Below are 27,523 nucleotides of genomic sequence, written 5' to 3' on the forward strand. Positions count from 1 at the left end.
GGGGAGCCGGGGCCTTGCGCCGAGGTGAGGGCGGCGGGGGCCTCCGGGGAGGAAGCGGCCACCCCCCGCGAGAGGGGGGTTAAAGGGGGGGCCGTGGCCGGCGCCGCCCTGCCCGAGGGGGAGGAAGGGGGAGGGGAGAAGGAGGCCGAGGCACTAGTCGCGGCCTTCGGGAACCCTTGCTGCCGGGCGAGATCCTGAGGCGGCCGGCCGGGGTGGGGGGCGGGGGAGGCGCCGGCGCCATCCTCGCTCCCTACCCGGTGCATCCGTCCTTCCCCCGGCGGGGGGTCCTCCTCCTCCTCCTCCTCCTCTGCGGCCTCCCTTTGCAGGTGCGAGGCCTTTTCTGCCTTTCCGCAGCCCCTCTCAGCGTTTACAGCTGCAAGGAGAGGAGGGAGCCCATCCTAGTCGAGTCTCCCTTCTTCCACGGACCCGGAAACTGAGATGTAGGGACTTGCCCCCGAGGTCTCGGTTGTTTAATACGTTTCTCCTCCGCAGACCTGTAGGAAACTATTAGATTTCGGGGGGAAAGGGGGAATCTGTAGGTCATCCTTTGCCTCTCGATAATGGATAAAAATAATATATGTTTTTAGAAGAAATTAATTTTTAATGGATTTTTTTGGAGGGAGAGGATGCTTTGTTTTGCTTTTGTGAATAATATATTTATACTTTGTGCTGACTCCCCTTAATGATGATATATCTCCTTATTTCCTTATGTGATGATGGTATGTTCACTTTGGAGCCCACCACCATCTGGCTCCAACCTACCTTTGCGGCCATGTTTTATGATACTCTGCTTTACACGTCCTGGGTTCTGTATGCCATCCCCAGCCAAACCTTACTGCTGCCATTCCATATCTTGTTTCTTCCCACTCTGTTTATAATAGGCTTCTTCCACACAACCTTTAGGGCCAACCAAAGCATCACCTTCATAATTATTTCCTGCTATCCCCCCAGCTGGAAATTATTCCTTCCAGTAATCTCTCTTGCCTCTCTTTTTTTTTTTTTAGCCTCACCCATGTATTTATGCTGTTCTAACTTATATTCCATTGTAACTTGTTATTTTTTTATTTCCGTGTATATTTTAACCAAACCTCTGCCAGACTGTAAACGTGTAAAGCTTCTATCTTGTGGCTTGGGAGATTGGGGGTGGGGGGGTTGGCTGCGGTGCTGCGGAGGCCGAGGTTCATCTTTGTCTCTAGGGCCTTGCATGAAATAGGTGTTTAATATAAGTGTCTTTAAAATAGAATTCAAAGGATGGGTATTATGTTATAGGCTGTTGCATAATAAAACACTGGTCACCAGAAGCTCCTTCCCACTGTTGGTCGGAATGCAAGAATTGTATTTACCTGGGCCTTTGTAATGCCATACTGGAATGGAGAAGGCCTAACATTTTGCCTTCTGGAAAGTGTATGGAAATTCTTTCTAAGACTCTTAATTTACCTGCCTTCTTGTGAACAAAATGACCTAACCAAACATACTACATGCCATTTGAGGGCCTTTGGGCATCCAGTAATGCTGTTTTCAATTTAATTCTGACAGGTAACCTGGATTTGAACCTGAAAGAGTGGTGAATATCTCCAGCTGAAATAATTTCAATGTAAATTTTTGTTTCTAGGAATGCCTTTTTGATTTCACTTTATTACTTACTTTGGAAATGTTTCATTAAGAATGTATTGTTTCCTACATCTGTCATGATTAAAAGGGAAGAATATAAGTTGAGAATCTTTTTTGAAATTGCTAATGGAATCTATATTAGGGGTTACAGTTGAAAAAATGTTCTGGTAGGAAGCAGAGAAGAGGTTTTTGTAATTTAGATATCTGGGACCCCTGGTAGAAAAGGCCACCTTAATCTCCATTTGAGATTAAGGTTCTTTTGGCAATTTGAGCTATTGAATAATTCATTCCTGTCATCAGGTAACCTCCAATTTGTTTTTCAAGACCTTTTCTTTTTGAATGGCCAGTTTTCATACTTTACAAAATTCCAAATATCTTTTTTTTTATCATTTTACTGATGCAGTTAAGTTTTATTAGTAGTCTTCAGATAATTTAAGTTTTAAATCTCTACTTGAAAATAGAGCATTTCATTACTTAGAAATCTCTTTCCTCATAAAATCTTTTGAGTTTTTTGATACTATTCTTTATTTTTCATGTAATGAAATTAGACTTAACAGGTTTAGACTTACCCTCAGCATTGTCCAACTAGTAAGCATTCTATTAACTAGTTAAAGAATTTGGGTTTATCTGTTTTCCAAGCTCATCTTTGTTGACTTTTTTCTTCAGCAAGAATTTTAAAAATATCTATTATATCCAGTTGCCCTGAAAGGCTTTTAGGATGCAAAAACTGTCTTCAAGAAGTTTCTTTTTTGCCCAATATAGTTTGTTCCATTGGGCAGGAGTGGGAGTGTTTTAAAAACTTGAAGATGGATATCTTTTTATGTTGTATTTACTTATTTTTCCAAATCCTTACATTTTGTCATAATAACAACTCTTTAAGACAGAAGGGCAAGGGCTAGGACTCATAGGGTTCATATAGCTAGGTAATGGCTGAGGTCAGATTTGAATTTGGCTCCTCCTAATTCCTGGCCTGGTGCCCTTTTCACTGTGCCACCTAGCTGACATTACATTTAAAGCTGGCATATATTGCACTTAAATCCCTTAAAAATCAAAGCTTAATTGACAACATTATTCGCTTAATAATTTTTTTCTTTGTTTAATAGCTAAAAACTTGTGTCTTGGTTCTGCCCCAGGATACCAATGTTGTCCTGTAAAATGATATTTACTAGTTATTACTTCAAGATCTTTTAATTAGCTTGTGCTACCCCAGTTTGTTATTTTATCTCATTTAACTTCCGAAGCCATTTAATCAGTTCAGGGATCCTAAGAGGGTGGAATTCTGAATTAATCTCCACTTTTCTGAGCTGCTTAGTAGCTTGAAAGAAGCCCATTGTAGACAACCTAGGCTTTAGTGAAGTTTTCATACCTTTAAACGGGCAAATCCCCAAACCACTGTGAATGTGTCTCTACTGCAAACTGGGGAAGAATTCTAGCCTTTCTCTAAGAGTTGTTAAGATAATTAGGTGTGAGATGGGAAAGCATTTTGGAAACAAGCCATAAGTGTCATCTAACTATTGTGGCATTATTCTTTTAGTGCCATTGATGTAATCCTGGATCTTTGAATGCCATCTTGATTTTTATCTGGTGTATACCATTTTATTACCCATGATGTATTGCTCTCATAAGATTCCTGAGCCTGCTTATCAACTTTGATTATGACTAGAAATCTGGGGTTTGGGAGAATAGACAGATGATTCCACAAAACCTGTTTTGCATTGTTTGTGAAGCTCTGCTTATACTTTCCCAGAAGTGAATTTTTCATCTCCATGTAAGAAACAGCTTGTTTATAGAGCAGTGCAGAAATTGGAATGGGCTACTTCAATCAGTCAGCATCCTTTTTTTTTTTTTTAAACCCAAACTTTCTATCTTAGCATTGATACTAAGTATCAGCTCCAAGGCATAAGATAGGTAATAAGTGACTTGCCCAGGGTCACACAGCTAGAAGTGTCTGAGGTAGGGCCCATCTCTAGGCCTGGCTGTCTATCCACTGAGCCCCTCAACAGATATTTACTTAATAAATATCTATGATGTGCTAAGCACTGGTAATGTCAATACCAAAGTCTTGGTCATTGCATTGCCACCATGGGGCACACATTTTTAGGGAGAGTGAAAATTAGAGAATTACTTATCTAGAGATGTAAAAGATACAGAATAAACTGGCACAGGCCTGAGTAATTGGGGGGGAACTAGGAAAAGCTTCCTGGGGATTGCATTTGAGCTAAATCTTGAAGCTGCTAGGACTTCTGGGAAACAGGTGAGGGGAGAGAGAATTCTGGAATAGGATGGAAGGGTAGCCAGAGTAAAGGCTCAGAGATGGAATATTGTGCTAGAAGAGCAGTAGCACTAGTTGTCTCTTCCAGACTTCATGTGTAAAGGAGAAGTCTGGCAAGGTGGGAAGAGCTTTGAATATCTCTGTTTATATATCAATGATATCAATATCAAAAGAGCTGTTTACATTTTAGCCTAGAGGCAATAGAAATCCATTGTAGTTTGAAAGAGACAGACAAACATGGTCACCTGAACTATTGCTAAATTACTTTGGCAGCAATGTGCAAGTTGGATTAGAATGGAGAAAGATTTGATGTCAGTTAAGCATTAAGTCCTTGCTAGCTGCCAGATGTTGTACCTAAATTATGGTAGCCACTGCTCTCTGGGAGCCCCTTCTAATGAGGGAGACATAAATAACTTTGTTATTTACTAGATATAGGCAGTGGACACAGACATAACTGACCCTGATGATCTCAGGGGAAGGCACTAGCATTTAGGACTAAGAAAGGTCTCTTGCGGAAGGTGGGATTTGAGCTAAGTGTCAAGGAAAATGAAGGAAGCTAGGAAAAGTTGAGAGGCAAAGATGTAAGGATGGAGAGCACTCTTGGCATAGAGGAGGTAGATAGCCAGTACCAAGGCCAGATAGGAGTAACAAAATGTCAGATGTGAGGAGCTGCAAATACACTAGTGTAGCTAGATTGTACATAGAAGCGGGTAGAGTGCATTCTAACCACTGTACCACTTTAGCTGCCCCCAGGATTATAAAGTGTAAGAAAGGCTGGAAATATAGGGAGGGGCTAGGTTATAAAGTTTTAAATGCCAATGAGAGGACTTTGTATTGATTTTGAAGGTAATGGGCAACCACTGGATATGAGTAGAAAGTAACTAGTCAGATCTAGGCTTTAGAAAAATCACCCCAGGGAAGATAAGAGTAGGGTAAAGTTTGAGGCAGGAATAACAGGTGATGAGAGTCTGAATCAGGGTAGTGACTAGCATGGTAACTGGGAGTATGGTGGTGTCCTTAATAATCAGAATGGGAGAGGGAAGGTTTTGGGTAAAGGATATTGTTATTCCGTCCTGTCCTTCTCTTCATGCTTATATTTCAAGTTTTCTTGGCAAAGATGGAGTGGTTTGCAATTTCCTTTTCTAGTTCATTTTACAAATGAGGAAACAGAGGCAAACTAGTTAAGTGCCTTGCCCTGTGGCACACAGCTAGCGTCTGAGGTCATTTTGAGTCTTTCTAGTATGACCCTGCATTCTAACCACTGCACCACTTAGCTTTCCCCAGTATCATAATTGTTTCCCTTTAATTCCATTTTTCATCTAGTTGATGATGCTGTGGAGAATATTCTGGGTTAGGTATAACTTGGCCTAGATAGCCTCAGGGGGCTGTTTCATTAGTGAATATGATTGTCTCTAGAAGGCTAACCAAATTGTAAGTTACTGTTCTAGAGAGGCACCATTTGGAAGTTACTGCTCCAAAGTATATTTAAAAAGACAGCTAGGCTATTCAAAGTGTTGGAATTAGAGTCAGCAAGAATGGAGTTCAAATTCTGGCCCCCCCAGCCCTCCCCATTAGCTTTCGTGACCCTGAACCATTCACCTAAGCTCGATAAAAATAGGGATAATAACAACACCTACCTCAGTTTTTTGTGAAACTTTTGCAGATGTTATCATTATTATAATAGTTTTAGTTCCACTCTACCATTTGTATGACTTTGAACAGGTCATTTAATATCTTGGATCTGTACAACCATTAAAAAACTTATTTTTAGTTCAATTGGAACTAAAGAGATTACAATATTATTTTCTTTTCTTCTGATGTAATATGAGGATGTTAGAATAGATAGGTGGCACTAGGCCTGAGTCAGAAGGATCTTTAGTCTTTAAAGCTTCCCTCAGGCATTTATTAACACTTTATGACCCTGGGCATCCATCTTTGCCTCCATTTCTTTATTTCTAAAATGGGGATAATGATAGCCCCTGCCTCAATGAGATCAAATGAAATAAATGTAAAGAACTTTGTAAAACTTATAAGTTGCCTTCTATCTCTAATTTGATTCAGCAATAGTGACATTTCTATAAACAAAGCTCCGGCACAGAGGGATTTGGGGAAGCCTCCAGATGATAAAGTGGCTTTTTCTGTGCTCTAAAGCCACTAGAAGCGGGGCTCTGAGGAATGCCCCGGCTGTGCTGCCAAAAGGAGGTTGAGGAGTTTCTCTCCCCATTCTTCCAGGGCAAGAAAAAAAAGATAATGAATATCCTGGAATGCGTCCCTTTTGTATCAGGGAGACCAAGTTTCTGGAAACAAAAATGTTTTCTATTAATAAGATGGGTATTACAGCACCCCCACCCTCACCAATGTAATACAGATGTGCATGTTGCTCTAGTTAGTACTTTTTAAAAAAATATCTGTTCTTTGTCATTTGGTTTGGCATCTTACAATTTAAGCCCAGTGTTGAGCAGCTTGCCCTAATACATGGAAGGAGATTGTTGCCAGGAAAACCTTTAGCTTGTTTGCTCGATATCTCTCTCTCTCTCTCTTTTGTAGAAGCTCTGTTTATATAGATTATGACTTTTAAAACTTCTATTAAGAAGCACATAAAGGCCATGATTTTATAAATTTAAGTAACTTAGGTTTTCAGGAATAAGCAGTCATTTTCTTTTGTTTCCTTTTCTACCTGCTTTTGGTCATTTAAGGGCCCCACCAAATCTCCAGCAGGATGAGCAAGAATAGGAAAAAGAAAAAAATTAAATTTTATAATTCTTGATTTCTTAACCACACCCCTACCTTCAGAAATTGGGGGAGGGCTAGTGTAATAAGGAGAGATTTTGCCACTATTGGCCAAATTGAGAAGATTTAACTAATTTAAAGATAGACATGGGAACAGTGATGGAATAAATAAAATTATTCTCATCATTGAGATGTCTTGGTGTGTATATGTACATGTTCTATTTAATTAGCTCTTGAGGTGATTTGCAGTATACGTTTAATCCCAGTTCAATGTATTCCCCAGCCATCTAATTCTCTTCCAGAAAATGCCTCCTTTTCATCAGTTGGGATGGGATTCTGAATGTTGCTATTTCCTCTTCCAGCTCATTTTACAGATGAGGAAACTGAGACCAACAGGGTAAAATGAATTGCCCAGGGCCATACATCTAGTAAGTATCTGAGGCCAGATTTAACTCCAATCTTCCTGACTCTAGGAGAAGTGCTCTATTCACCTAGCTGCCCTAGATGTTAAGTAAGGTTAATAGTTTAAAAAAAAAAAAAAGCTGATTTATGCTGACCTATAATTAGGGCTATAGTAGTGCACATTCCTATCTATGTCTTCTACATCCATCTTCTCATAGCTTATATTTGGATAGCATATGTAATAGGAATGTCTCTGATCAGGTTGAGTGAGGTAAAGAGAATTTAGTTGCTAAAAAGAGTAGTTATGGCATTTAAAATGCAAATAAAAATGAATTTGGCCTATCTTCTAGTTTCTTGTTTTTGCTATATAACTGCTGTCACATATTTTAGCTAGGTGTGCTGTGAAGTTGGGGCTTTTTGACCTTATTAGAACTGTAATAAATAGGATCCTGAATTTTAAAAGGCTTGTGGTATCTATCTAGTGGAGAGTTTGACCTTTGGAGGAACTACAACAGATGTAGTGTTGATATACTGATATTATTTCTTGTGGAATTATGTGAGGGTTTATAGATACAGATCTGACAGAGAACTCAGAAATAATCATTTAATTCAATTGCCACACCCACCCAATTTACAGATGGAGAAACAAAAGTCCCCAGGATTTGAATTCCAGGTTCTGTCCTAAGAGCTGGTGCTCCATGTTAATACATTGGAGCTATTGGGCATATTTCTCACCATATTGTGGTTGTGATACAGGGAATTCAAAAGAAGTGTGTAGTCTTTTTTTTTTTTTTTAGGAAGTTTACAATTACTCAGAAGGAACCTTAGCGGCCAATTGCTCCAATCCATGCACCAAACTATTAAGAGAACAGGTTGCCCTTGTAAAAGTGCAATTAAAGAATTGATCATTAAACATTTACTAAGTACCTACTGTGTAGCAGGCATTGTATTTGTACTGGAGCAGCCAGAAAAAAATGTGAGGTGAGGTAGCTCTTGAAAAATTGGTAAAATTTATATATCTAGAAGGGGATGGGCAATGACATTCTGCATAGCAATGGATATTGGAATAACATGCACAGAGGCAGAGATTTGGGTATGGGCATGTTGTGTGTGTTGGTAGAATGGAACAGCTTGTCTACAATAGTGTTGAACAATGGGCAGATAAATAGGCAGATAAAGCCACATAACCGAAGAGTTTGGACTTAGGTAATAAAGAAACATTCTTGGGCAGTGGAATGATAAAAAGAAATTGTGTTATAGCAAGATTAATCTGGTAGTTGTAAGCAAGATGGATTAGCCAAGTGATAGTCTAGAGGCAGGAAAGCTATTTGCAGAGTGCACACAGGACTTGGAAGATAATGAGAGTGGAGAGTCATTTGGTAGCAGTTTGGTTATAGAAAGGATAAAAGAGGATAAGTAAAAGGTGATTCCAAAGTTTCCAGGTTGATTAGAGTTGTGTCAATGGTGGACAGAAATAGAGTTGAGAAGGTAGATTGATAGGACCAACTCAATCAGGACTTGGGATAACAGAAATTCCAGCAAAAGTGACAAGTATTGACTTGGAAAGGTTTGTGGTTGTATCATGAATGGAGGAACAAGAATTTTATGCAGGCGGAGAAACAATCATGCAGTAGAAAATGATGAGAACTAAGGGAATGGCATTAATTTGGGAGAGAGGTTATTGGTAACTTTTAAGAAAACAGTTTTAGGTGAAGATTTCAGGATTTGGAGAAAGGTCCTAAATATGAAATGGATGTGGGTGTAAAGCATAGAGAAAAGAAGGATACTTTGGAAGAAGTATCAGGGTCAAGGAATAGGGAAACCTTAGAATGTTTGAAGAAGGCCAGCAAGGAACCAGTGGAGAGGGAAATACTGGAAAGGCTAAAAAATGGGAATGTAATTGTAAAACTCCTAGGAACTCTGTGGGGAGGGCAGAGGTAAAGAGATAGGGTAAAAGTGGAGAAGGAAAAGTTTTGAGGATCTACTGCCACAATATATGTTGTGTCTGTCTCCACTCCTAGTCACAAAAAAAGTCATCACTCTTCAAGCCCATATTCATTCTCACTTGGACTAATGCTATAACTTCTTAAATCTAATCTCTTCCCTCTTTGGTTCATTACAGCTGTTCCTCAAGCTCTTATCTAACCATGTTACTTTTTTGCTCAAGAATTTCAGAGGGCTCCCTCTTGCCTGTAGGATAAAATGCAAAATCTTTATAATCTGGCTTCAGCATACCTTTCTAGGCTTATTTCAGGTTACTATTCTCCTTAACCTGTTGTACTTCCATCTAAACTTGATTGTTTCTGGGATTGGAGTAGAAGTTGAATAGTCAGTGATAATAGATCTTGAGCTTAGTCACAACTATTAAAAGAAACAGGCAAGTGAAGAGGAGGAGCAGAGATTTAGAGGAGAGGTAATGAATTTCCTTTTTGACTTTGAATTTGTTGAATCTAGGATATGCAAATAGAAATCCATCCAGGACTTAGAGGCTGGGGCTAGAGAGAATTTTGGATTCATTCATAGAAGTGGTGCTTGTTGCAGCTGGGGAGTATAGAATTTTTTTTTTTAAAGGATGTTGGAGGATTGAGACTTGATAGACATTTTGTTTGCTAATGGAAAAGGAGAGACTGAAGAGGCGGAGAAAGAGGAGGGAGGGGAGAACTTTGGATGAACCCAGAACTGGTTTAGCTTTGGTAATGAGGAGATTCATTATTCCTCACAGGAACAATTTGAGAGACTGGATGAAGATACAGATAAATCGAATTGGGAATCTGAGGGTGCCTACTGCCCATCCAAGTGGCCATGATATTACCAGTAAAGTAAAAAGTGCAATGTCTTGCTGAGAATGAAAGTGGACAGAAAAGAGGTGCTTAAAGAGAAATGAGTGGTTTGGAGTAGTTGCTCCTGGGAATGCTGTGGTGCAAGAGTTTTTAACTGGGGTCTTTGAACTTTTTTTTTTTAAATGATTTGAAAATTGTATTTTACTATAATTATTTTCCTTTATAATCTTATATATTTATACATTTGAAGGACCTCTGCCATAGAGTATATAATAAGTTAGAAAGCAAACTTGTGGGTCCAGGTGAACTTAGATAGAATCTGTATATGCTTAACTTTAAAATGAAAACAGAGTTGGACTCGGGTAGACTTTAGTTGGTGGTGTTTTATTGTTTGTTTTTTTCCCCATTTGATCATAGTACATTCAATTCTCTTAAAAAAAAATTCCATATAACTCTTAGTACTTTTCCTTGCTCAGGATATTGACTGCTCAGGGTAGCACAGTATGTTGAACCTGAGTGATATTTGTTATAGCTAAACAAATATAAGTAACCTTTGGCTACTGACTAATGTCTGTTATTACATTTGTGGATAAGTTAGTATTATGTTAGACATAGATTGGATTATGTTTACAGTTAGGACTATTCTTATTCACCTCTTGCTCCCTTCTCCCATCCCCCTCCAACATAGTCATATCTCAGTTCTTGGCCACACATTATAATCATTCTATTATGATTAGGGCCTGTATGTTTCCATATGTGAATGTGGTTTTCTGGGTCTTAGTGTGTATGTTTTTAGCTAGTGGTTTGCTTTTATGAACAAACCAGTCAGGGTTCTTCCTTCCACCCCCATTTCCTATAGCAGTGGTTCTTAACTACTCGCTTGATTATAGGAACAGGTCTCTGAACCCTTATTATGTAGTAGTATTTTGGTTTGTAGCCCCTAATTCTAACATGTCTGCTGTCTCATTTTGTATTGACTTTTTAAAACAAAATCTACTTAGGCAGAAAGGGATTCTATTTCTTTATTTTGAATTTGTATTTTTCTTGAGGCCTTTTGTTTTAAAATCACATTCATTTTCAGATATAGCTCTTTCCAATGAGCCTTTCCTCAAAATGAAGATTTATAAAGAAAAAAGCAATTCAACAAAACCAGGTGTGTCCTACCAACCATGCCAGATTATAAAGACAGTCTTCTTCACATCCATAGTTCACCACCTCTCCCATGAAAGGAAAGAGAGCCGTTTTTTCATATCTTTGCAGGAGCCACATGTGGTCATTCTGATGAGATAGTAGTTTTATTTTTTTGTGTGCTTTATATTTACAGTTGGTATCATTGTATATATTCTGGGTTCTGTTTATTTCATTCTTGCAGGTAAAAACTTTGTGCAGGGTTCTGTGAACTGATAAGTAGAGCCAGAAAGACTATATTCAAAATGAATAAAATGTCATATAGAAAAGAACCATAAGAATAAGACTGTATGCTATCTCATTATAATTGAATTTAGCCCTGAAGAAGGGGTTAGACTATGCATTTCTACTTTTTTTTTTTTGCAGAGGTGATATTGCCCATATACTATCAGATTTGATGTGTTGTTTAATTTTGCTGAACTGCTTTTCTTTCTCTTTTTTTAATTCTTTGTTACAAGGAACAACTTACTGAGATGGGAGGGAAAGAGGCATCCTAAAATGAATGTGGATATAAAAATAAAAGATTAATTAAAAAAATTTAAAGATACATGGAGAGGGAATTCTTGATAATTTCAGTTTCTTTTAGTACAGTAATATTCCTTACTTTCCTGTAGTACAGTTGGTTCAACCATTCCCAAGTTGATTGGTAGTCTAATTTACTTTTGTTTCCACTTTTTTTTCTGCAATAAAAAGTGTTTTTGTAAACATTTTGGCACATATGGGACAGTTCTGTCTTGGAAGTCCTTAAGATTTATTGGGATCTCAGGATCAAAGAGTATGGACACTTGAGACACTTGTAAAAATAATTCCAAATTGTTTCCAGAGTGATTGGACTAATTCTCAGTTCCATGGTGTATCCCCATTTCCCCAATATGTTGACTTTTATTTCTTTTACTAATGACTTATGATGGTCTTTTATATGATGTTTGCAGTTGCTTTGAGAATCATCTTTTCATCTTTTGACTACTTATCTGTAGGGGAATGGTTCTTGATCTTAATATATTTGTGACAGCTTCCTGGCTGTTAGACCCTGCCTATCTCAGACCCCTTGTCTGGGCCATTATACTATTACTAGAGATTTTTGAAGTTTTTATTATTATTATGACATTTTTACTTTAACCAACAAGATCGTGTGCCAGGCACTTTACTAAACTAGAGATACAGGAAAATATTGAAAACAATCTCTGTCCCTCAGTGACTGTACAGCCTAATTTATATTCTTATTCTAGCCATATTGATTTTTTTGTGTGTAAAAACTTGTGTGCTATTACTTTAAACTTGTAAGCTTTTAAAGTTTAAAGGCTTGAGTGCATAGATTTTATAGATACAATAGATTTAAATTAAATGACTGTTGCTGTAGGACAGAGAATAAAACTCCTATGGTTGCAATTCTGTAAAAGAGAGAGGGAAGATATCTTTGATACTGTACCATAGTTTTATGTTACATAGTATCAGACAGCAAGTCGGTTGAGTTGTCATGTATACTGAAAATATTCTGAACCTTAACCAAGTCAAAGTCACTAGCTGTGTTTAATTTCTTTTTCTTCTGGGCCTTTTATAAAGTATTCATTTTCTCTTGAGATCATTTTAAAAGTTCATAGACCCTTACAGTTGGGGCAGTTTGAAGAGCAGTTCATTAGTTGATTCATGCTTTATGAAGAATGAGTGAGTTTAGTATAATTCTTTGGATATGTATATTTAAATTTCATTTTTAATAATTAAAAATGAACTCTAATTATTTTCTTACTCTCATTGCCATATCTTCTTTGCCTTCAATACTTCTACATAAAATATAGTGCTTTAGGTACAGAATACTGGATCTTGAGCTAAAAGACTTGGGTTCGAGTTCTAGCTTAGTCCTTTGTGTGTCCCAGCTGTGTTATCTTGAGTAAGTGACTTTCTCTGGTCCTTAGTTTCCTCATCTATAAAATGAGAGGTTTGGATTGAATTAGTTGGGTTATTCTAACTCTAATATTCTGTAATTATAAGAGTAGGATGGTGAAAGAGAAAAAGAAAAATTCATTAAAACGTCTTGTTTTTTTGGTTTTAGAAGAGGTTTGTGTTTACATGGGCTTTGGGAGAAAAATTTTCTTTCCTCTCCTTGCTGTTGGTTATCTTTATTAAAGTGTTGTAAGTATAGGCCACTCTGAGGTTTTTATAAAGCCAGATTTGAGGAAGAATTGCCTTTTGCCTTTGGACCAGCAATCTGTGGACTTGAATGTTCCCGATTTTGCTTTTTTTTTTCTTTTAAACAAATGATAGTTCACTCAGATCTTGTTAAGTACATGTCCTTTTGAACTATCCTAAATTTGGTTCCCCTGAGCATGTATATTCATATTAGCTTTTGTAGACAGATACAGAAGAAACCAAGAGAATCTTGGGAGTTGAAATGGATATGAATTGGTATATAACCAAACTCTAATAGAAAATCCCAGACAGATATTTATTCATCTTCTACTTGAATACTTCCAGTGATACTGTTTCCAGAGCTAGGCACCATGTTTTTGAAAAGACATTGATAATCAGGAAAAGATCCAAGAAGGTGACCAGAAGGCAAGGAAATTCAATACCCTTTAGGTGAGGTTTGTAATTGGGGATGTTTAACCTTAAGAGGAGGTTTATAGGAATAGATGACAAGCCTTCTGCATAGATATTTTAAATGTTTTGTAAAAGAGGGATTAGACTTATGCTTTACTCTAAAGGGAAAACAAGTGCTTGCTATGTTGTTTTCATTATATAGTGGTTGGAAATACAAAAACAAGAAGGAAAACACTCCTTGCCTTCAGGGAGCTTATATTTTGTTATTCAAAAATATGTAAACAGTACAAATTCCATGCAAAATATTATCTGGGTTGAAGTGGGGTTAGGGTGTGAGAAGTGCTAACAATGAGAAGAACCAGACTTCTCACTGCAGATAGTAATTGAGCTGAGTTTTTGAAAGGAAATAATGGATGATGGAGAGAGGATCACATTCCAAGTTTGGAAGATAGCTGGTGTAAAAAGATTTAGGGATGGGATATTAAGTGTAGATTAATTTGGTTTGAATGTATAATAAGTAAATAAGAAATCAGTCTAGAAAGACAGATTGTAGTAATATTGTGAATTTAAATGTCTAACAGGAGTTTGTATTCTATTTTGAAGACAACAGAAAGCCCACAAGAGCTTCTTGAGTTTGGGGATCACATTTGTTCCTAATATCTATAGATATGAAATACCAGCTTTGTCAAGAAAGAATTGGAGAAGGATGGGAATATAGATGGACAGACCAACTTAGGAGGCTATTTTAGTAGTTTAATAGAGGTGTTTAGGCCAAGGTAGTAGAATAAAGGGGTAGAAATTTGGTAGTTGATTGTTAGTTATTTTGAAAGAGTGTAAAGAGTTGAAAATGAATTGTATGTGGTAAAATTGAGTAACTTGAAAGAGGGTGGTGCCTTGGACAGAAATAGGGCAGAAAGATAAGGAAGAAGGGTGAGTTTGGGGGTGGGGAGGAAGATAATACCTTCTGTTTTGGATATGTTGTATTTCAAATGCCTGTGGAACATCCAAGTAGAACTTTCCAGGTGTTGTAAATACCATTCCTTACATTGAACTAAAACTTGCTTACTTAATAATTACAAATCATTGGTCCTAGTTTCCTCTTTGGAGGCAAGAATGATAAATCTAAATCCCTCTTCTTCAGAACATTTCAAATGTTTAAGCAGCACGGTTGTCATCTATCCATGTAAGCCTACTCTTTAAGGTTAAATATCCTCAATTCCAAACTTTATCTAAAGAAAGTGTTTTGAGTTTTCTTGCCTTTCTGGACACTTTCTGGATGTTTTCCTGTTTATCAGCATCCTTCCAAAAACATGGTACCTAGTTCTAGAAACAATACTCTGAATATACAAGAGCCATTTTTTTATTCATCACTATTAATATTCCTGTATATTTAATTGTGATCTTGCCTTTGGTACTATTTTATACTTTGCTTGATGTTACAGAATAGAGAGCACCAAAGGCAACACTGTAATTGAGAGATGTATATACTGTCAGACAATGTGGAAGTTTTGGTTATTTTTACAGAACTGGGAATGAATTGAGGGAAGCAAAAAAAGTGAAGGATATAATAAGGAATGAATGTAATGTAATGCAAAAGTCATCTTCTTAAGAGGTAATTAATGTTTGCAAAAAAGAAAAAAGTTATATAAGATTCAGAGATAAGAATTAGTCCTAATTAGCCACAGAAGAAAACCAAGAGGATAAAGATGGCGCATTGATCTATACTGTCTGTGTAGTTGGATAGATGTACAACTTGGAGATTTTGTCATATAATATATTTATCTTGGACAGGCTGCATTTGGACCCAAAATTGAATAGAATGAAGAGAGTTAGTTAGATTGGCTTTGGGAAATTGAATAGCCTTTTGAATGATTCTGAGCTTTTCTGAAAAACAAAGGGCCATCTTTAATTCTTCTCCTGAACCAAACTTGATTACTATACTTAAAGAACATTTAGTTTCATTTTTATCTTTTATATTTATGTTGTTATTGTATTGCTTTGTTTGTCCTTGTTCTGCTTATTTATTCTCAGTTCAAACAAATCTTCACATGATCCTCAGCATTCACATTTGTTGTTTCTTGCAGCACAGTAGCAATTTGCTACATTCATGTGCTACAATTTTTTAGCTATTTGTCAATGAAAATGGTAACCTGTTTCCAGTTTCTGTAGTATCACAAAAAAGTACAGACCTATCTTCGTAGTACTTTTATTATTCTGTGAATGATATACATCTACAAAATATGCAATATCATAATTTCCAAGGAATTAAAGTCACAATTTACCCAAAAGGCAATAAGCAGTCTTACAACTTGATGGTTTGAAGAAGCCTCATAGACCATCTAGTGTAGTCCATACCTGAAAATCCCCACTAGAATATACCCAACAGGTGGTCACATAGCTTCTGCTTGTATTGCTGCAAGGAGGAAGAACTCACCATCTCTCAAAGCAGCCTCATTCTGGTTTGGGGTTACCTTTAATTGGCAGGAAACTTTTCTTGGCATAAAGCTTACATTGACCTTTTTGCTATTTTCACCTGTTCCTTATCATTCTGCCTTCTGGAGGGTCCAACAGAACATGTTGAATTCTTTGGCAGTGAAGCTACTTAGTGGATAGAGTGCTAGGCTTGGAGTTAGGAAGACCTGAATTCAGATCTTGCTTTGGACACTTAACTAGCAGTATGACCCTGGACAAATCTCTTTACCTCTTTTTGCCTCAGTTTCCTCAACTGTAAAATGAGGATAAATAATAGCACCTACCTTTCCAGTGTTGTTAGAAGGAATCAAATGAGTTGATAGTTGTAAAAGCCCTTTGTAAGTGCTATATAAATGCTTGTTTTCTTCTCCATTCCCCTGTTCCATTATAACAACCCTTCAAATCCTTAAAGATTTGTCATGCATACTTTGTATTTTCTTCAGGCTAAATACCCCTAGTTTCTTCAACAGATCCTCATATGACATTTCTCAAGGCTGTTTACCAGCTTGGTTGCCCTTCTCTGGAAACTTCAGTTTACCAATGTCCTTTAACCATAGTGCTGAGAATCGAACACAATATTTTCAGTGAGGCCTGAATGTCCTCACTGAGAGCACAGTACATCCATCACCTCTCTATTTCCTGGAAACTCTGCACCTCTTAGTGGTGCTCAAGTTTGCATTAGCCTTTTTGGCTAATGTATCACACTGCTGACTCATTGAACTTGCAATCCACTAAAAACAACCCTCCAGACATTTGTCTATAGCCAAGGTTTTCCTACCTTATACTGGTGAAGTTAATGGTTTGTATCCAGATGCCAGACTTTATACTAAATCTCTCTTGAACTTCATTTTAGATTAAGCCTATTGCTCTAACCTGTGAAAGATTATTTAAAGGAGTTGCTATTTGTATCAGTGAGTTTCATATAAGATGAAATTCCAATTGTAAGTCTTAGTCATGTGGCACCCGATTTTTTCCCCCCTAAAAGTCAAACCAGGAAATTGCAATGAATTGGTGTCATCATTTGGATGTTAGCTGTCATTATACAGTATGCATTATTTTAAAATGCTATTTGAGTTTATTCTTTACCTTTTTGTGAGTGTGTTAATAAATATTGCAGTGAATAAAGCATTTATTACTATCAAATCAACAACACTTTCAGAAAAAAAAGGTTCTTTTTTGGGTAGTCACTTTTTTAAGGGTTTGTGTAGTGAAGTACATACAGTAAAAAGAGACCACTCAAAAGAAGCAGGACCCGAGCAAGGTCCTGCTTTATGATATAAGTAAAGTAGTCTGGAAGCTTTTGGAACCTTTCTCTCACTAATGTTTTGTTTTGTTTTTTAAGACCTTACCTTCCATCTTAGAATCAATACTGTGTATTGGTTCTAAGACAGAAGATCGGTAAGGGCTAGGCAATAGGGGTTAAGTGCCTTGCCCAGGGTCACAGCTGGGAAGCATCTGAGACCAAATTTGAACCTAGGACTTCCCTTCTCTAGACTTGGCTCTTAATCCACTGAGCCACCCAGCTATCCCCAGTAATGTTTTTAAATGCATAAAATTAAATCCTTAGCATTACAAAGGAAATGCAATTGTGAAACTGTTTAAAAATATAGGCTTTGAAACTATTTCTTGGGGAGAAGAGCCCAAAACTTACAATTGGGAAACAAGATAATTAGTAAAGTTAGATTGTGAATTAGAAGAAAATGTGGGGTGTAGGATTTCTAACAGTTTGGCTCCGTTAGTAGGTAGGTACAGATTGGAGAATTGGTTATTAGGGACAAGTGAATATGTTTCATTAGTTTAGAATAAGTACCTTTTCATTCCTCTCACCCATCATTTGTGACTTTGTAATATTCTAAACCGTATGCCCTGGTGGGGAAATTGTCTTTGCTGAAAATTCAGTTCAATTCAAATACTTATTAAGCACTTCCTATTTGTAAATCTCTGTGCTAGGAACTAGGATGGAAAAACATGACTCTTGACTTCTAGGAGCTTAGACTCTAAAGTAAGAAAGACATGTGTGTGTTTGTGAATTTGTGACAATGTAGATATGATACAGGACAAAATGTGATGAGGGCAAGGTCTGTAGGAAGTGAAAGGGGATTTTTTTAGCTGAAGGAAGCAGAAATCATTTCATTGAAGAGGCAAATATGATAGTATAAGGAACCTTATATTAGACTGGCATTTGTTAAATCTTTGATCATTTAGCTATGTGCACTGTATTTTGAAAAATGAATCTGTAAAATTAAAGGCAGACAAAATGTTCTTTTAGTTTCCTTCCTGCATCTCTAATGATGTTCTGCTGGTCTCCCTTCCCTTCCTTTCTTCATTACATACCCCATTCCTTTTACTTATCTTCATTCTCCATCTGTGACCTATACTGCTTCTATTTCCTCATCAACTACTCAGAGGATTATAGATTAGTGTATTAACATATTAGCTACCCTTTAGTTCAGGGATTCTGCACCTTTTTTGTGTTCTAGACCCCTTTGGCAGCAGTCTGGCAAAAACTCTGGAACCTTTCTCAGAATAAATTAAACCCATAGGTTTACAAAGGAAATCAGTTATGTAGAAATATAGTTATGAAAGTATTTTTTAGAAAGTTCATGGGCCTCAGCTTAAGAATTTGCCCAATTCAATCTCCTCATTTTATAGGTAACCTCTTGCTCCTTTTAAAAAAGTTGTGTTGACACTTCTTGTTTTCAGACTACAATAAGACTGCCTCATTGAATTGTTTCCAGATAGATAGTTAAGCAAGATCAATCAACACAACAACCATTCTGACAAGATATGTAATTGGTACCCATAAATCCCCCACCTCTCTGCTGAGAGAAAGAAGGTATTTCATTACCTGCACTTCAGTTACTCAGTTCTACAGTGCTGCGTTCTTAAAAATTTACATCATATGTATTTTCCTGGTTCTATTTACTTCATTGTGCATCACTCCACTTGAGTTCTCAGCTTTCTCTGAATTACTCATTCGTTTCTTATATGTAATAATATTAAATTGCATTATATATTACAATTTGTTTAGCCAAAAAAATGCAGCTATAAATATTTTGGTATGTCTTTTGGATTTTCTGGGTCAAAGTGACTTAATGACCTCACAATACCAAATTATTTTCCAGACCGATTGGACCAATTCATGGTTCAACAAACAATTCTCTCTTTCTAAGTCAACACTAAACTCATTAACTATTTGCATCTTTCATTAACCTTATCACCTTGAATATAAAGTAAAACCTTGTTCATGTTTTAATTTGCATTTTTCTTTATAGCATTATTTTTATGTGATTATTAATGTTCTGAAATTCCTTCCTTTGAAAATGATTCATATCTTTGAATGACTAGATGGGCATTGCTTTTGATCATATCTTTGTGTCTAATTTGTTGCATTTTTTAAAAGTTTTAAATTTCAAAATTCTTGTTTCCAAAAGTCTACCTCCCTACAACTTTCCATCATTGTTTCTAGTCTACCCTCTAGAGCAGGGGTCAGCAACGTATGGCTCTCGAGCCATATCGGGCTCTTTCTGCAGGAGCCATAAAGTCAATTTTTTTTTCAGGCGCTGTTACAGGAGCATGCACTGTGAGCACTGTTCAGCTCTCATGAAATTACATTTTAAAAAATGTGGCTTTTATGGCTCTCACGGCCAAAAAGGTTGCCGACCCCTGCTCTAGAGTAACAGAATGGACTTAATTTCAGGTTATAGTCATCCAGATACTTGAAAACTTTGATGTGTCTTGTTGAAGTTTCTCTTCTTTATATGAAGTAGTACCACTTCCTTTATCTGTCTCTCATGTGACATAGTTTCCAGACTTTTCAACATTAAGATTACTCCTGAGTGTACCTTTTTATTAGCTTCCCTTTTCAAATTTACCTAGAAATGAACATTTGTAGTTAGTGGGTTGTCTGTAACCTTCCTTGATTTAAACACAGTCATTGACCTAAGGGGAGAGAAGAATCAAATGATACCTTTTTAAAGATCTAGAGAGACACGGTGGTATTTGTAGGCAGCAGAGCAGGAGCCAGTAGATGGGGAGTGATTAAAAATTAGAGAGAAAGTGGGGGGGAGGGTAAGAGAGTTGAAAAATTGGCCTTGGTGAGAAGGGCCACTTTATCAAACAAAGTAGAAGATAGTGTGGGGGGGGAGGGGTGGAAATGTCCAAGTTTTGTGAAATGAAGAGGGAGCTCTCAGTAAATGGCCTCAATTTTTTCAGTGAGTTATGAATCCATTTGAGATTACTTCATATAAATTTGTAGTGGACTCAGTCCATAATTGTGTGTTTTCCTACGATTTTTTTCATTAGCAAGTGAAAAGGAGCAAAGGAGGTGAATGGTGGAATTTGGCAAGGTTTGATCAGTGATTGGACAAAAGAGCAAGGACTTCTAGGGAAGATGGAAGACTGAAGCCACTGTAGAGTTGGTATCCTGGGAAAGCCCAGAGGGGTAAAGGTATTAGAGATCAAGATAGTAAAGATGAAGAACAGGTTGATACATTGCAAGAAAGGTAAAAACAAATTATAAGATTTTGATAATGGAATTTTAGAGTTCATTAACATGAAATTGGAAACGCTTGTAGGAAATGACAAGATCCAAGTTAAAGTGACTTGCCTAGAGTCAAAGAACAGTAAGTGTGCAAGGCCTGATTTGAACTCAAGTTCTTCTGACTCCAGGCTTCCGCCATATCTACTATGCAGCCCACCTCTCAACTATCTAATTTAATGTCCAAGATGGAGTGAATTGAAGGAGGCTTGGAATTGGAAATTTATGGAAAGTTAAGGGTCTTGGGGCAGCCAGGTTACTTAATGGATTGAAAGTCATGCCTAGAGATGAGAAAGGTCCTGGGTTCAAATGTGGATTCAGACATTTCTTAGCTGTGTGACCCTGGGCAAGTCATTTATTCCCCCATTGCCCAACTCTTACTATTCTTCTTTCTTAGAACCAATTCATAGTATTGATTCTGAGATGGAAGGCAAGAGCTTTTAAAAAAGAGAAAGTTAAGAGTTTTTTTTCCCTTGACATCCAGCCTCTTGGCAGGTGGCTATAATTGTGTTCTGAGAAAACCATGTCACAGATACGGGTAGGTAAAGTTAGGAGGAAGGAGGTGGCAGTGGAAGTTAGAAATATTTTGGAAGAGAAATGCCTCTGGAGAAAGCCATGGAGAGAAGGACCAGATCCTGGGCTAGTACAAAGCTTTGTCGGAAGGCCCTGCAGGGAAGAACTTCTTAAAGGTGGATAGTTAGCTCCCATGCAGAAACAGGGATGGAAAGGGCCTGAAGGGAAGACAGTAACGGAGATTTCATATTTTTGGTTAATACATGGCTCCCTGAGAAGGCCCTGGAGAGGAGAGAGAATCCTGAGGTAGTATAGGAAAATGTTCTTAAATACTGGTTCACATCAATAGTATCTGCATTATATTTTGGTTTGGGAAGAGGAATTAAGGAGTATTTTATCAAAATTTAATTGCTCCACTTGATATTTGCCCTTCTTCCTTTCTATTGGCTTACCCATTTGAGTCTAATTTCTCTGTAGCGTTCATCTCATTAAAAACATAATTGCTTATGCTGTTCTGCTTCTTTTACAGCATTTGACATTGCGCAGCAAAGAAATGGTGATGGAGAAGCCAAGTCCCCTGCTCGTCGGGCGGGAATTTGTGAGGCAGTACTATACTCTGTTGAATAAGGCCCCAGAATACTTGCACAGGTAACTGGAAAACTGAGCTTTGTACGTATACATACTTTAAATTAAAAATAGTTTTTTTGTGCTGAGTATCATATGAGACTATATATTACTTGGGTTCTTAGGTAGTTGTTGTTTCTTTTCATCCCTCCCTCCTCTTTTTTTATCTTACCAGTTTCTCTCATTATTGTCCTCAAATGTAATTCTGAATGGTACCTTAGTTTTTAGAGCATAATTTTATTTTTTATTCTATGCTCTAGAGCTTTTTTCAGAGTGTTAACACTAATTAAGATGCCTCATTTCTACCTATTCTTGATGCATGGAGTTTATTATAGGAAAAAAGCAAACTTGGCTCAGTTGATCAGCAAATTTTTTTAATTTAATTTTTTTTTTTAAACCCTTGTAGTTTGGTGTATTGTCTCATAGGTGGAAGATTGGTAAGGGTGGGCAATGGGGGTCAAGTGACTTGCCCAGGGTCACACAGCTGGGAAGAGGCTGAGGCCGGGTTTGAACCTAGGACCTCCTGTCTCTAGGCCTGACTCTCACTCCACTGAGCTACCCAGCTGCCCCCTTTAATTTAATTTAAAAAATTTTTAATATGTTTTATCTTTTCCAATTACTTGTGAAAACAATTTTTAACATTTCTTTTCTCAAATTTTTAGTTCCAAGTTCTCTTCTTCCTTCCCTCCCTCCCCTCTCCCTGATTCAGTAAGCAGTTTGATCTAGGTTATTATTTATATGTGATCATGCAGAACATTTCCATTTTGATCATGTTATGGAGGATGACTCATTTTTAAAATTGCAAAGAAAATAAAGTTAAAAATATTATGCTTCAGTCTGCATTCAAACTCCCATCAGTTCTTTCTCTGGAGGTGGATAGCATTTTTTATTATGAGTCCCTTGGAATTGTCTTGAATCATTGTATTGCTGAGAATAGCTAAGTTGATCATCCTACATTAGTTTCTCCTGGTTCTGTTCACTTCATTTTGCATTAGTTCATGTAAGTTTTTCCAGGTTTTTCTGTAATCATCTTACTTTTCTTTAGCCATTCCCCAGTTGATGAATATACCCTCAATTTCTAATTCTTTACCCCCACAAAAAGAGCTGCTATAAATATTCTTGTATAACTAGGTCCCTTTCTCTGTGCCTGTCTATCTGTCTCCTACCCCTCCCCCCCTCCCCACCTACCTAGTAGTGGTTATTGCTAGTACGCAGTTTTATAACCCTTTGAAAATGGTTCCAAATTGAATGGTTAGATCAGTTCACAATTCTGTCAAAAGCTCATTAGTGTCCCAAGTTTCTGATATACCCTCCAACATTTGTTATTTTCCTTTTAAGTCATATTATCTAATCTGATAGATAGGAGGTGGTACCTCAGAATTGTTTAAATTTGCATTTCTCTAATCAATTGTAATTTAGAACATTTTTTTCATATGACTAGAGAGCTTTGATTTCTTCTGAAAATTACCTTTTCATATCCTTTGACCATTTATCAATTGGGGAATAACTTAAATTTGACTCACTTCTCTATATTTGAGAAAGTAGACTTATCAGAGACACTCAGCAAAGGCCAGTGGGGAACTTGAGGTTGGAAACACTTCAGGAAATCATTTTGGCATCTGTGTGAAGAATGGATTAGAGTGGGGAGAAACAAGACAGGGAGACTGATTTTGAAGACTTAACTGCCATCATCTAGGTGAGAAGTCATGAATACCTGAACTAAATTGGTGACTGCCAGTGTTTGGGATATGTAGGAGAGATGTTCTAAACATAGAAATATGGGTAGATTTGGCAGTGGATTTGGATATGGGAGGTAAGAGAGTCATAAATATGGTGATGGTTTTTACAGAAATGAAGAAATTTCAAAAAAATCATAATGAATTAACAAACATCAAATAAAATTAGCAAGAAGAAAAGGATGAAGCCTGGACAAAGAATAGGGACACTACTTGGATTTCATTTGTTTAAAGTATTTTCAGTGAGAAACTCTCATTACCAGTGCAAGTTAGCACCTTTTCATCACTTAGAGCCTTAGTTGCTTAGTATACTGGGTGGTTGAACAACTGGCCCAAGAATAGTGTCAAAGATAGGAACAGGACCTGATCCCAGGTTTTCCTGGCTTCAGTACTCTATCACTATACCACCACCTTCAATATAACTTTCAAAGCTACCTGCTGTTTGTCTTTTCCTTTTGGTCCTCATTTCTCCATATTTTTCTTTTTAAAAAATGCTTAAATGACCTCATTCTCCTTCCCTCTAATTGGTATAGATGAATAGGAGCAAAAAACCCTTGAAAAAAATAAACACAGGCAAAACAAATTCCCATACTGCCCATATCCAGAAATTTGTTATGTCTCTTTCTGTGCCATATCTTAACACCTGTCTGTCAGGAGGAGCATAACGTTCTTCATCATTCATCATCAGCATTCATTGGTCCTCTGAAAATGCAGTGGTTCTTGCATTATCAATAGGGTTCTTAAGCATTTCAGAGTTGTTTTTTTCATGGAATGAATTATTCTCCTGGTTCTATTCACATCAGTCATCAGTTCATGTAATCCTTCCCAAATTCCTCTGAAATTGTTCTTTGTCATTTACTTATGGTGCCAAGATATTTCATTATGTAATTTATTCCATTATATACTATAAATTCTTTAGTCATTCCTCAATGGATGGGTACCTTCTTAGTTTCTAATTCTTTGCTTTTATAAAAAAAATATGTAAGAAATGTTTTTGTATTTATCCTCATTTTTTTTTTTTTAATTCTAGGAGTGTAGGCCAAATAGTGATATCACTGGGTTTACCCAGTTTACTGAGTTGTGACAGTTCCAAATTTTGCAGAATGACTAGGACAGTTCATGCTTATATCAATAATTCATTAGCATGTCTATAACAATTGTAATTTTCTGTTTTGGAGTCATTTTTGCTAATATGACTAGTGTGAGGTAGAAGAGCCTCATAATTGTTTTAGTTTGTTTTTTACTAATTATTAGTAAATTGGAACATTTAAAAATTTTTGTTGTTGATGCTATTCAAGCCCTCTGATCAGTCTTTGGTGAATGAATCTTATTCTTGTGTGCTCGAATTAGTTCTCTTACATAATTAGTAAATGAGATCTCTGCAAAAAAAAATTTCCCAGTTAACCTGTTTTCCTTTTAATTTTAGCTTCTTTCGTTTTAGTTGCACAAAAACTTTAATTTTATGTTATCAGAATGGTCCATTTTATCTTCTGTGATCCTCTATTCCTTGTTTGGTCATGAACTCTTCTGTCCAAAATTAAAAAGGATTATTTCCTTTCCTGCTCCTCTGATTTGTTTATTATGTAATCTTTTACTTCAGAACCATGTATCCATTTGGAGCTTTTCTTGTTAATATAGTGGGAGATGTTAAACTAAACTTAAATTCTGCCATATTGCTTTCTATTATTCCCACCAATTTTTGTCAAATGGGATAAAAACTCAGTATTTTGGTTCTAGGTTCATAAAGTACTCGGTTATTTTGTTTTTTTCCTTCTTTTACATACCTAATCAGTTCCACAGATCAATCTCTTTTAACCATTACCAATCTGGTATGCCCCTTTCCTTTCTGCCTTTAGAAATGAGAAAGTTTAGAAGATGACTTAGTTTTGAAGGGAAGGTAACACATTTTTGTTTTGGATTCATTGAATCTGAGATGTTTCTGGAGCATCCAGTTTGAAATATACTTTTGGCAGTTGGAGGAGTGCATCTGAAACTTGGGAGAGAACCTTATACTGGAAAAGTTAAATGTGTATTATTTGAATAGGGGTGATAATTAAGCTCATAGAAGTTGAGTTCACAAATCTGAAGAGTAAAGAGAAGGTCCAGGACAGAGCCTTGGTATAGAGCCACAGTTGGTGGAGATGTAATAGGAATAATGAATCAGCAAAAGAGAGTGAGAAGGAATAGTCAGTCAGAAGGAGACCCAGGAGAGAGTAGTGTCACAAAAACACAGAGAAGAGAGAGGGTCCAGAAGGAGAATCTTGGAAGTAGTGTCATATAGCAGAAGTTAAGAATGAGGACCAAGAAAAGATCCTCATATGTGGCAATTAAGAGATCATTGGTAGTTTTAGAGAAAGAAGTTAAATGGTGAGGTCAAAATATAGAGCTTGTGTAGGTTTTGTTATTGTTACTTTATTTTAAGATGGGAGAACCTTGGGTATAGATATATTTGAAAGTAGGGAAGAAATCAGCAGATGGAAGAAATTCAAGATAGGAGTATGGTGGGGTCAGTAATTTGCTGGAGAAGATGAGATAATGGGATTAAGGGCACATGAAAAGTTGACCTTAGCAAGAAGGGCTTCCTCATTATAGACTGGAGTAAAAGAGGAGAGAAACAGGAATAATGAGAAGGGGCTTAGTGTTGAAAAGTAAGGGAGAAGAGTGAGCTCTTAAGGCAAATAGCCTCAGTTTTCTTAATCGAGAAGTAAGCCTCTTTTGTTTTTATAAAGCATTAAATTTTTTGTTAACTCTACTAATACTGCCATAGTATAATTTGAAAAAAAGCATTTGGTGAATGCAATATTAACCATTCAATTGTCTTTACAGGTTTTATGGTAGGAATTCTTCCTACGTTCATGGTGGAGTGGATGCTAGTGGAAAGCCGCAGGAAGCAGTATATGGCCAAAATGTAGGTGATTTTCCCCCTTTGCTTAAGGGATGTCGGTTGGAATGACTAGACAAAATAGAAACAGCCTTGATGTCCTAGGGCCACGTTGGTGAACCTATAGTACGTGTGCTGAAAGGGGCTGCTCCCTGCTCCCTCTCTACCTCACCTGAGGCCATTTCTCTGATCACCTGCCCCCTTTGCCCAGCAGCCCTATGGGAGCAATTCCTAAATATTTCTCTGTGTGGGGTAAGACAGGAAGTTCACATGCATATGGGTTGCAGTTTGGGCACTTGGTCTCTTATAGGTTCAACATCACTGTCCTAGGTAGGGTATGTGGAGTACTTAATGTTTGAAAGTATTTGTTCAATAGATTTAAGTACTTCTGTGCCAAATGCTTTAAAGATATAAAGCAAAAGATATGATCCTTGTTCTTGAGCACAGACTCCAGAGTAGACAGTGATGACAATCACATAAGTTTTAATTGAGAGCAATGTGTGGACGCTATATTCTTGCACCAAATTGTGCAATGATTATAGTGCTATAGGATTCTAAGAAGCAAAAGATAATTTACAAAACTTATGTATTATACAATATGGTGAAAGGAAGCTGGATAGTATGGTGGATATTGTTGAACATGAAGTCAGGCAGACATGAATTCAAAGCCTGCCTCAGATACTTAGCTGTGTGACCCTGGGGAAGCACTTAAACTCTCACAATCTACATGTAAAACCCAGTTGAATTGCTTGTTAGCTATGAGAGAGGGGAGAGAAAGAATATGAATCATGTAACCATGGGAAAATATTCTAAATTAATTAAGTAAATAAATAAATTTAAAATAAAGAACCTCACAATTTCAACATGCTCGATTTTTAAATGGGGTTTATAATAATCCTCAGGCTCAAATAAGAGAACATGTGAAGTTCTACCATTACTATCACAAAGCACTTTACATGTGTTACCTCATTTTTATAATAAAGAAAGACTTTATTGAGGAAGTGGGACTTCAGCTGGGTGCTGAAATGAGTATAGGATTTGGATTTTTGTCAGTTAGCTGTTGACAAAAGGTACTGAATGAATATTGTCTTGGAATTAGATAGAAGCATGGTAAGTAGGGTAGTAATGCTGAGAGGAGCCTGATTGGAGGGTTATGAAACAGTTGGGGAAAGCTGGAGACAGGTAAGATTGGGCATTGCATCATATATAAACCTTTGCTTAGAATTCACTTGGAGT

At 37.0% G+C, this 27,523-nt stretch overlaps 1 protein-coding gene across 1 annotated transcript in view; it reads left to right on the forward strand.

The window, feature by feature from the left end:
- The window catches only part of G3BP2 (G3BP stress granule assembly factor 2), a 47,531-nt gene that overhangs the window by 5,272 nt on the left and 14,736 nt on the right, over window positions 1-27,523 (forward strand). Inside the window, exons 2-3 of the mRNA XM_044682366.1 lie at window positions 21,576-21,694; window positions 26,233-26,314. Of these exons, the coding sequence (XP_044538301.1) occupies window positions 21,600-21,694; window positions 26,233-26,314 (177 nt within the window). The 5' untranslated portion in view covers window positions 21,576-21,599. The remainder of the gene's footprint in view (window positions 1-21,575; window positions 21,695-26,232; window positions 26,315-27,523) is intronic.

This window comes from Gracilinanus agilis, chromosome 6 (assembly GCF_016433145.1).
Source record: "Gracilinanus agilis isolate LMUSP501 chromosome 6, AgileGrace, whole genome shotgun sequence".
Taxonomy (NCBI): Eukaryota; Metazoa; Chordata; class Mammalia; order Didelphimorphia; family Didelphidae; genus Gracilinanus; species Gracilinanus agilis.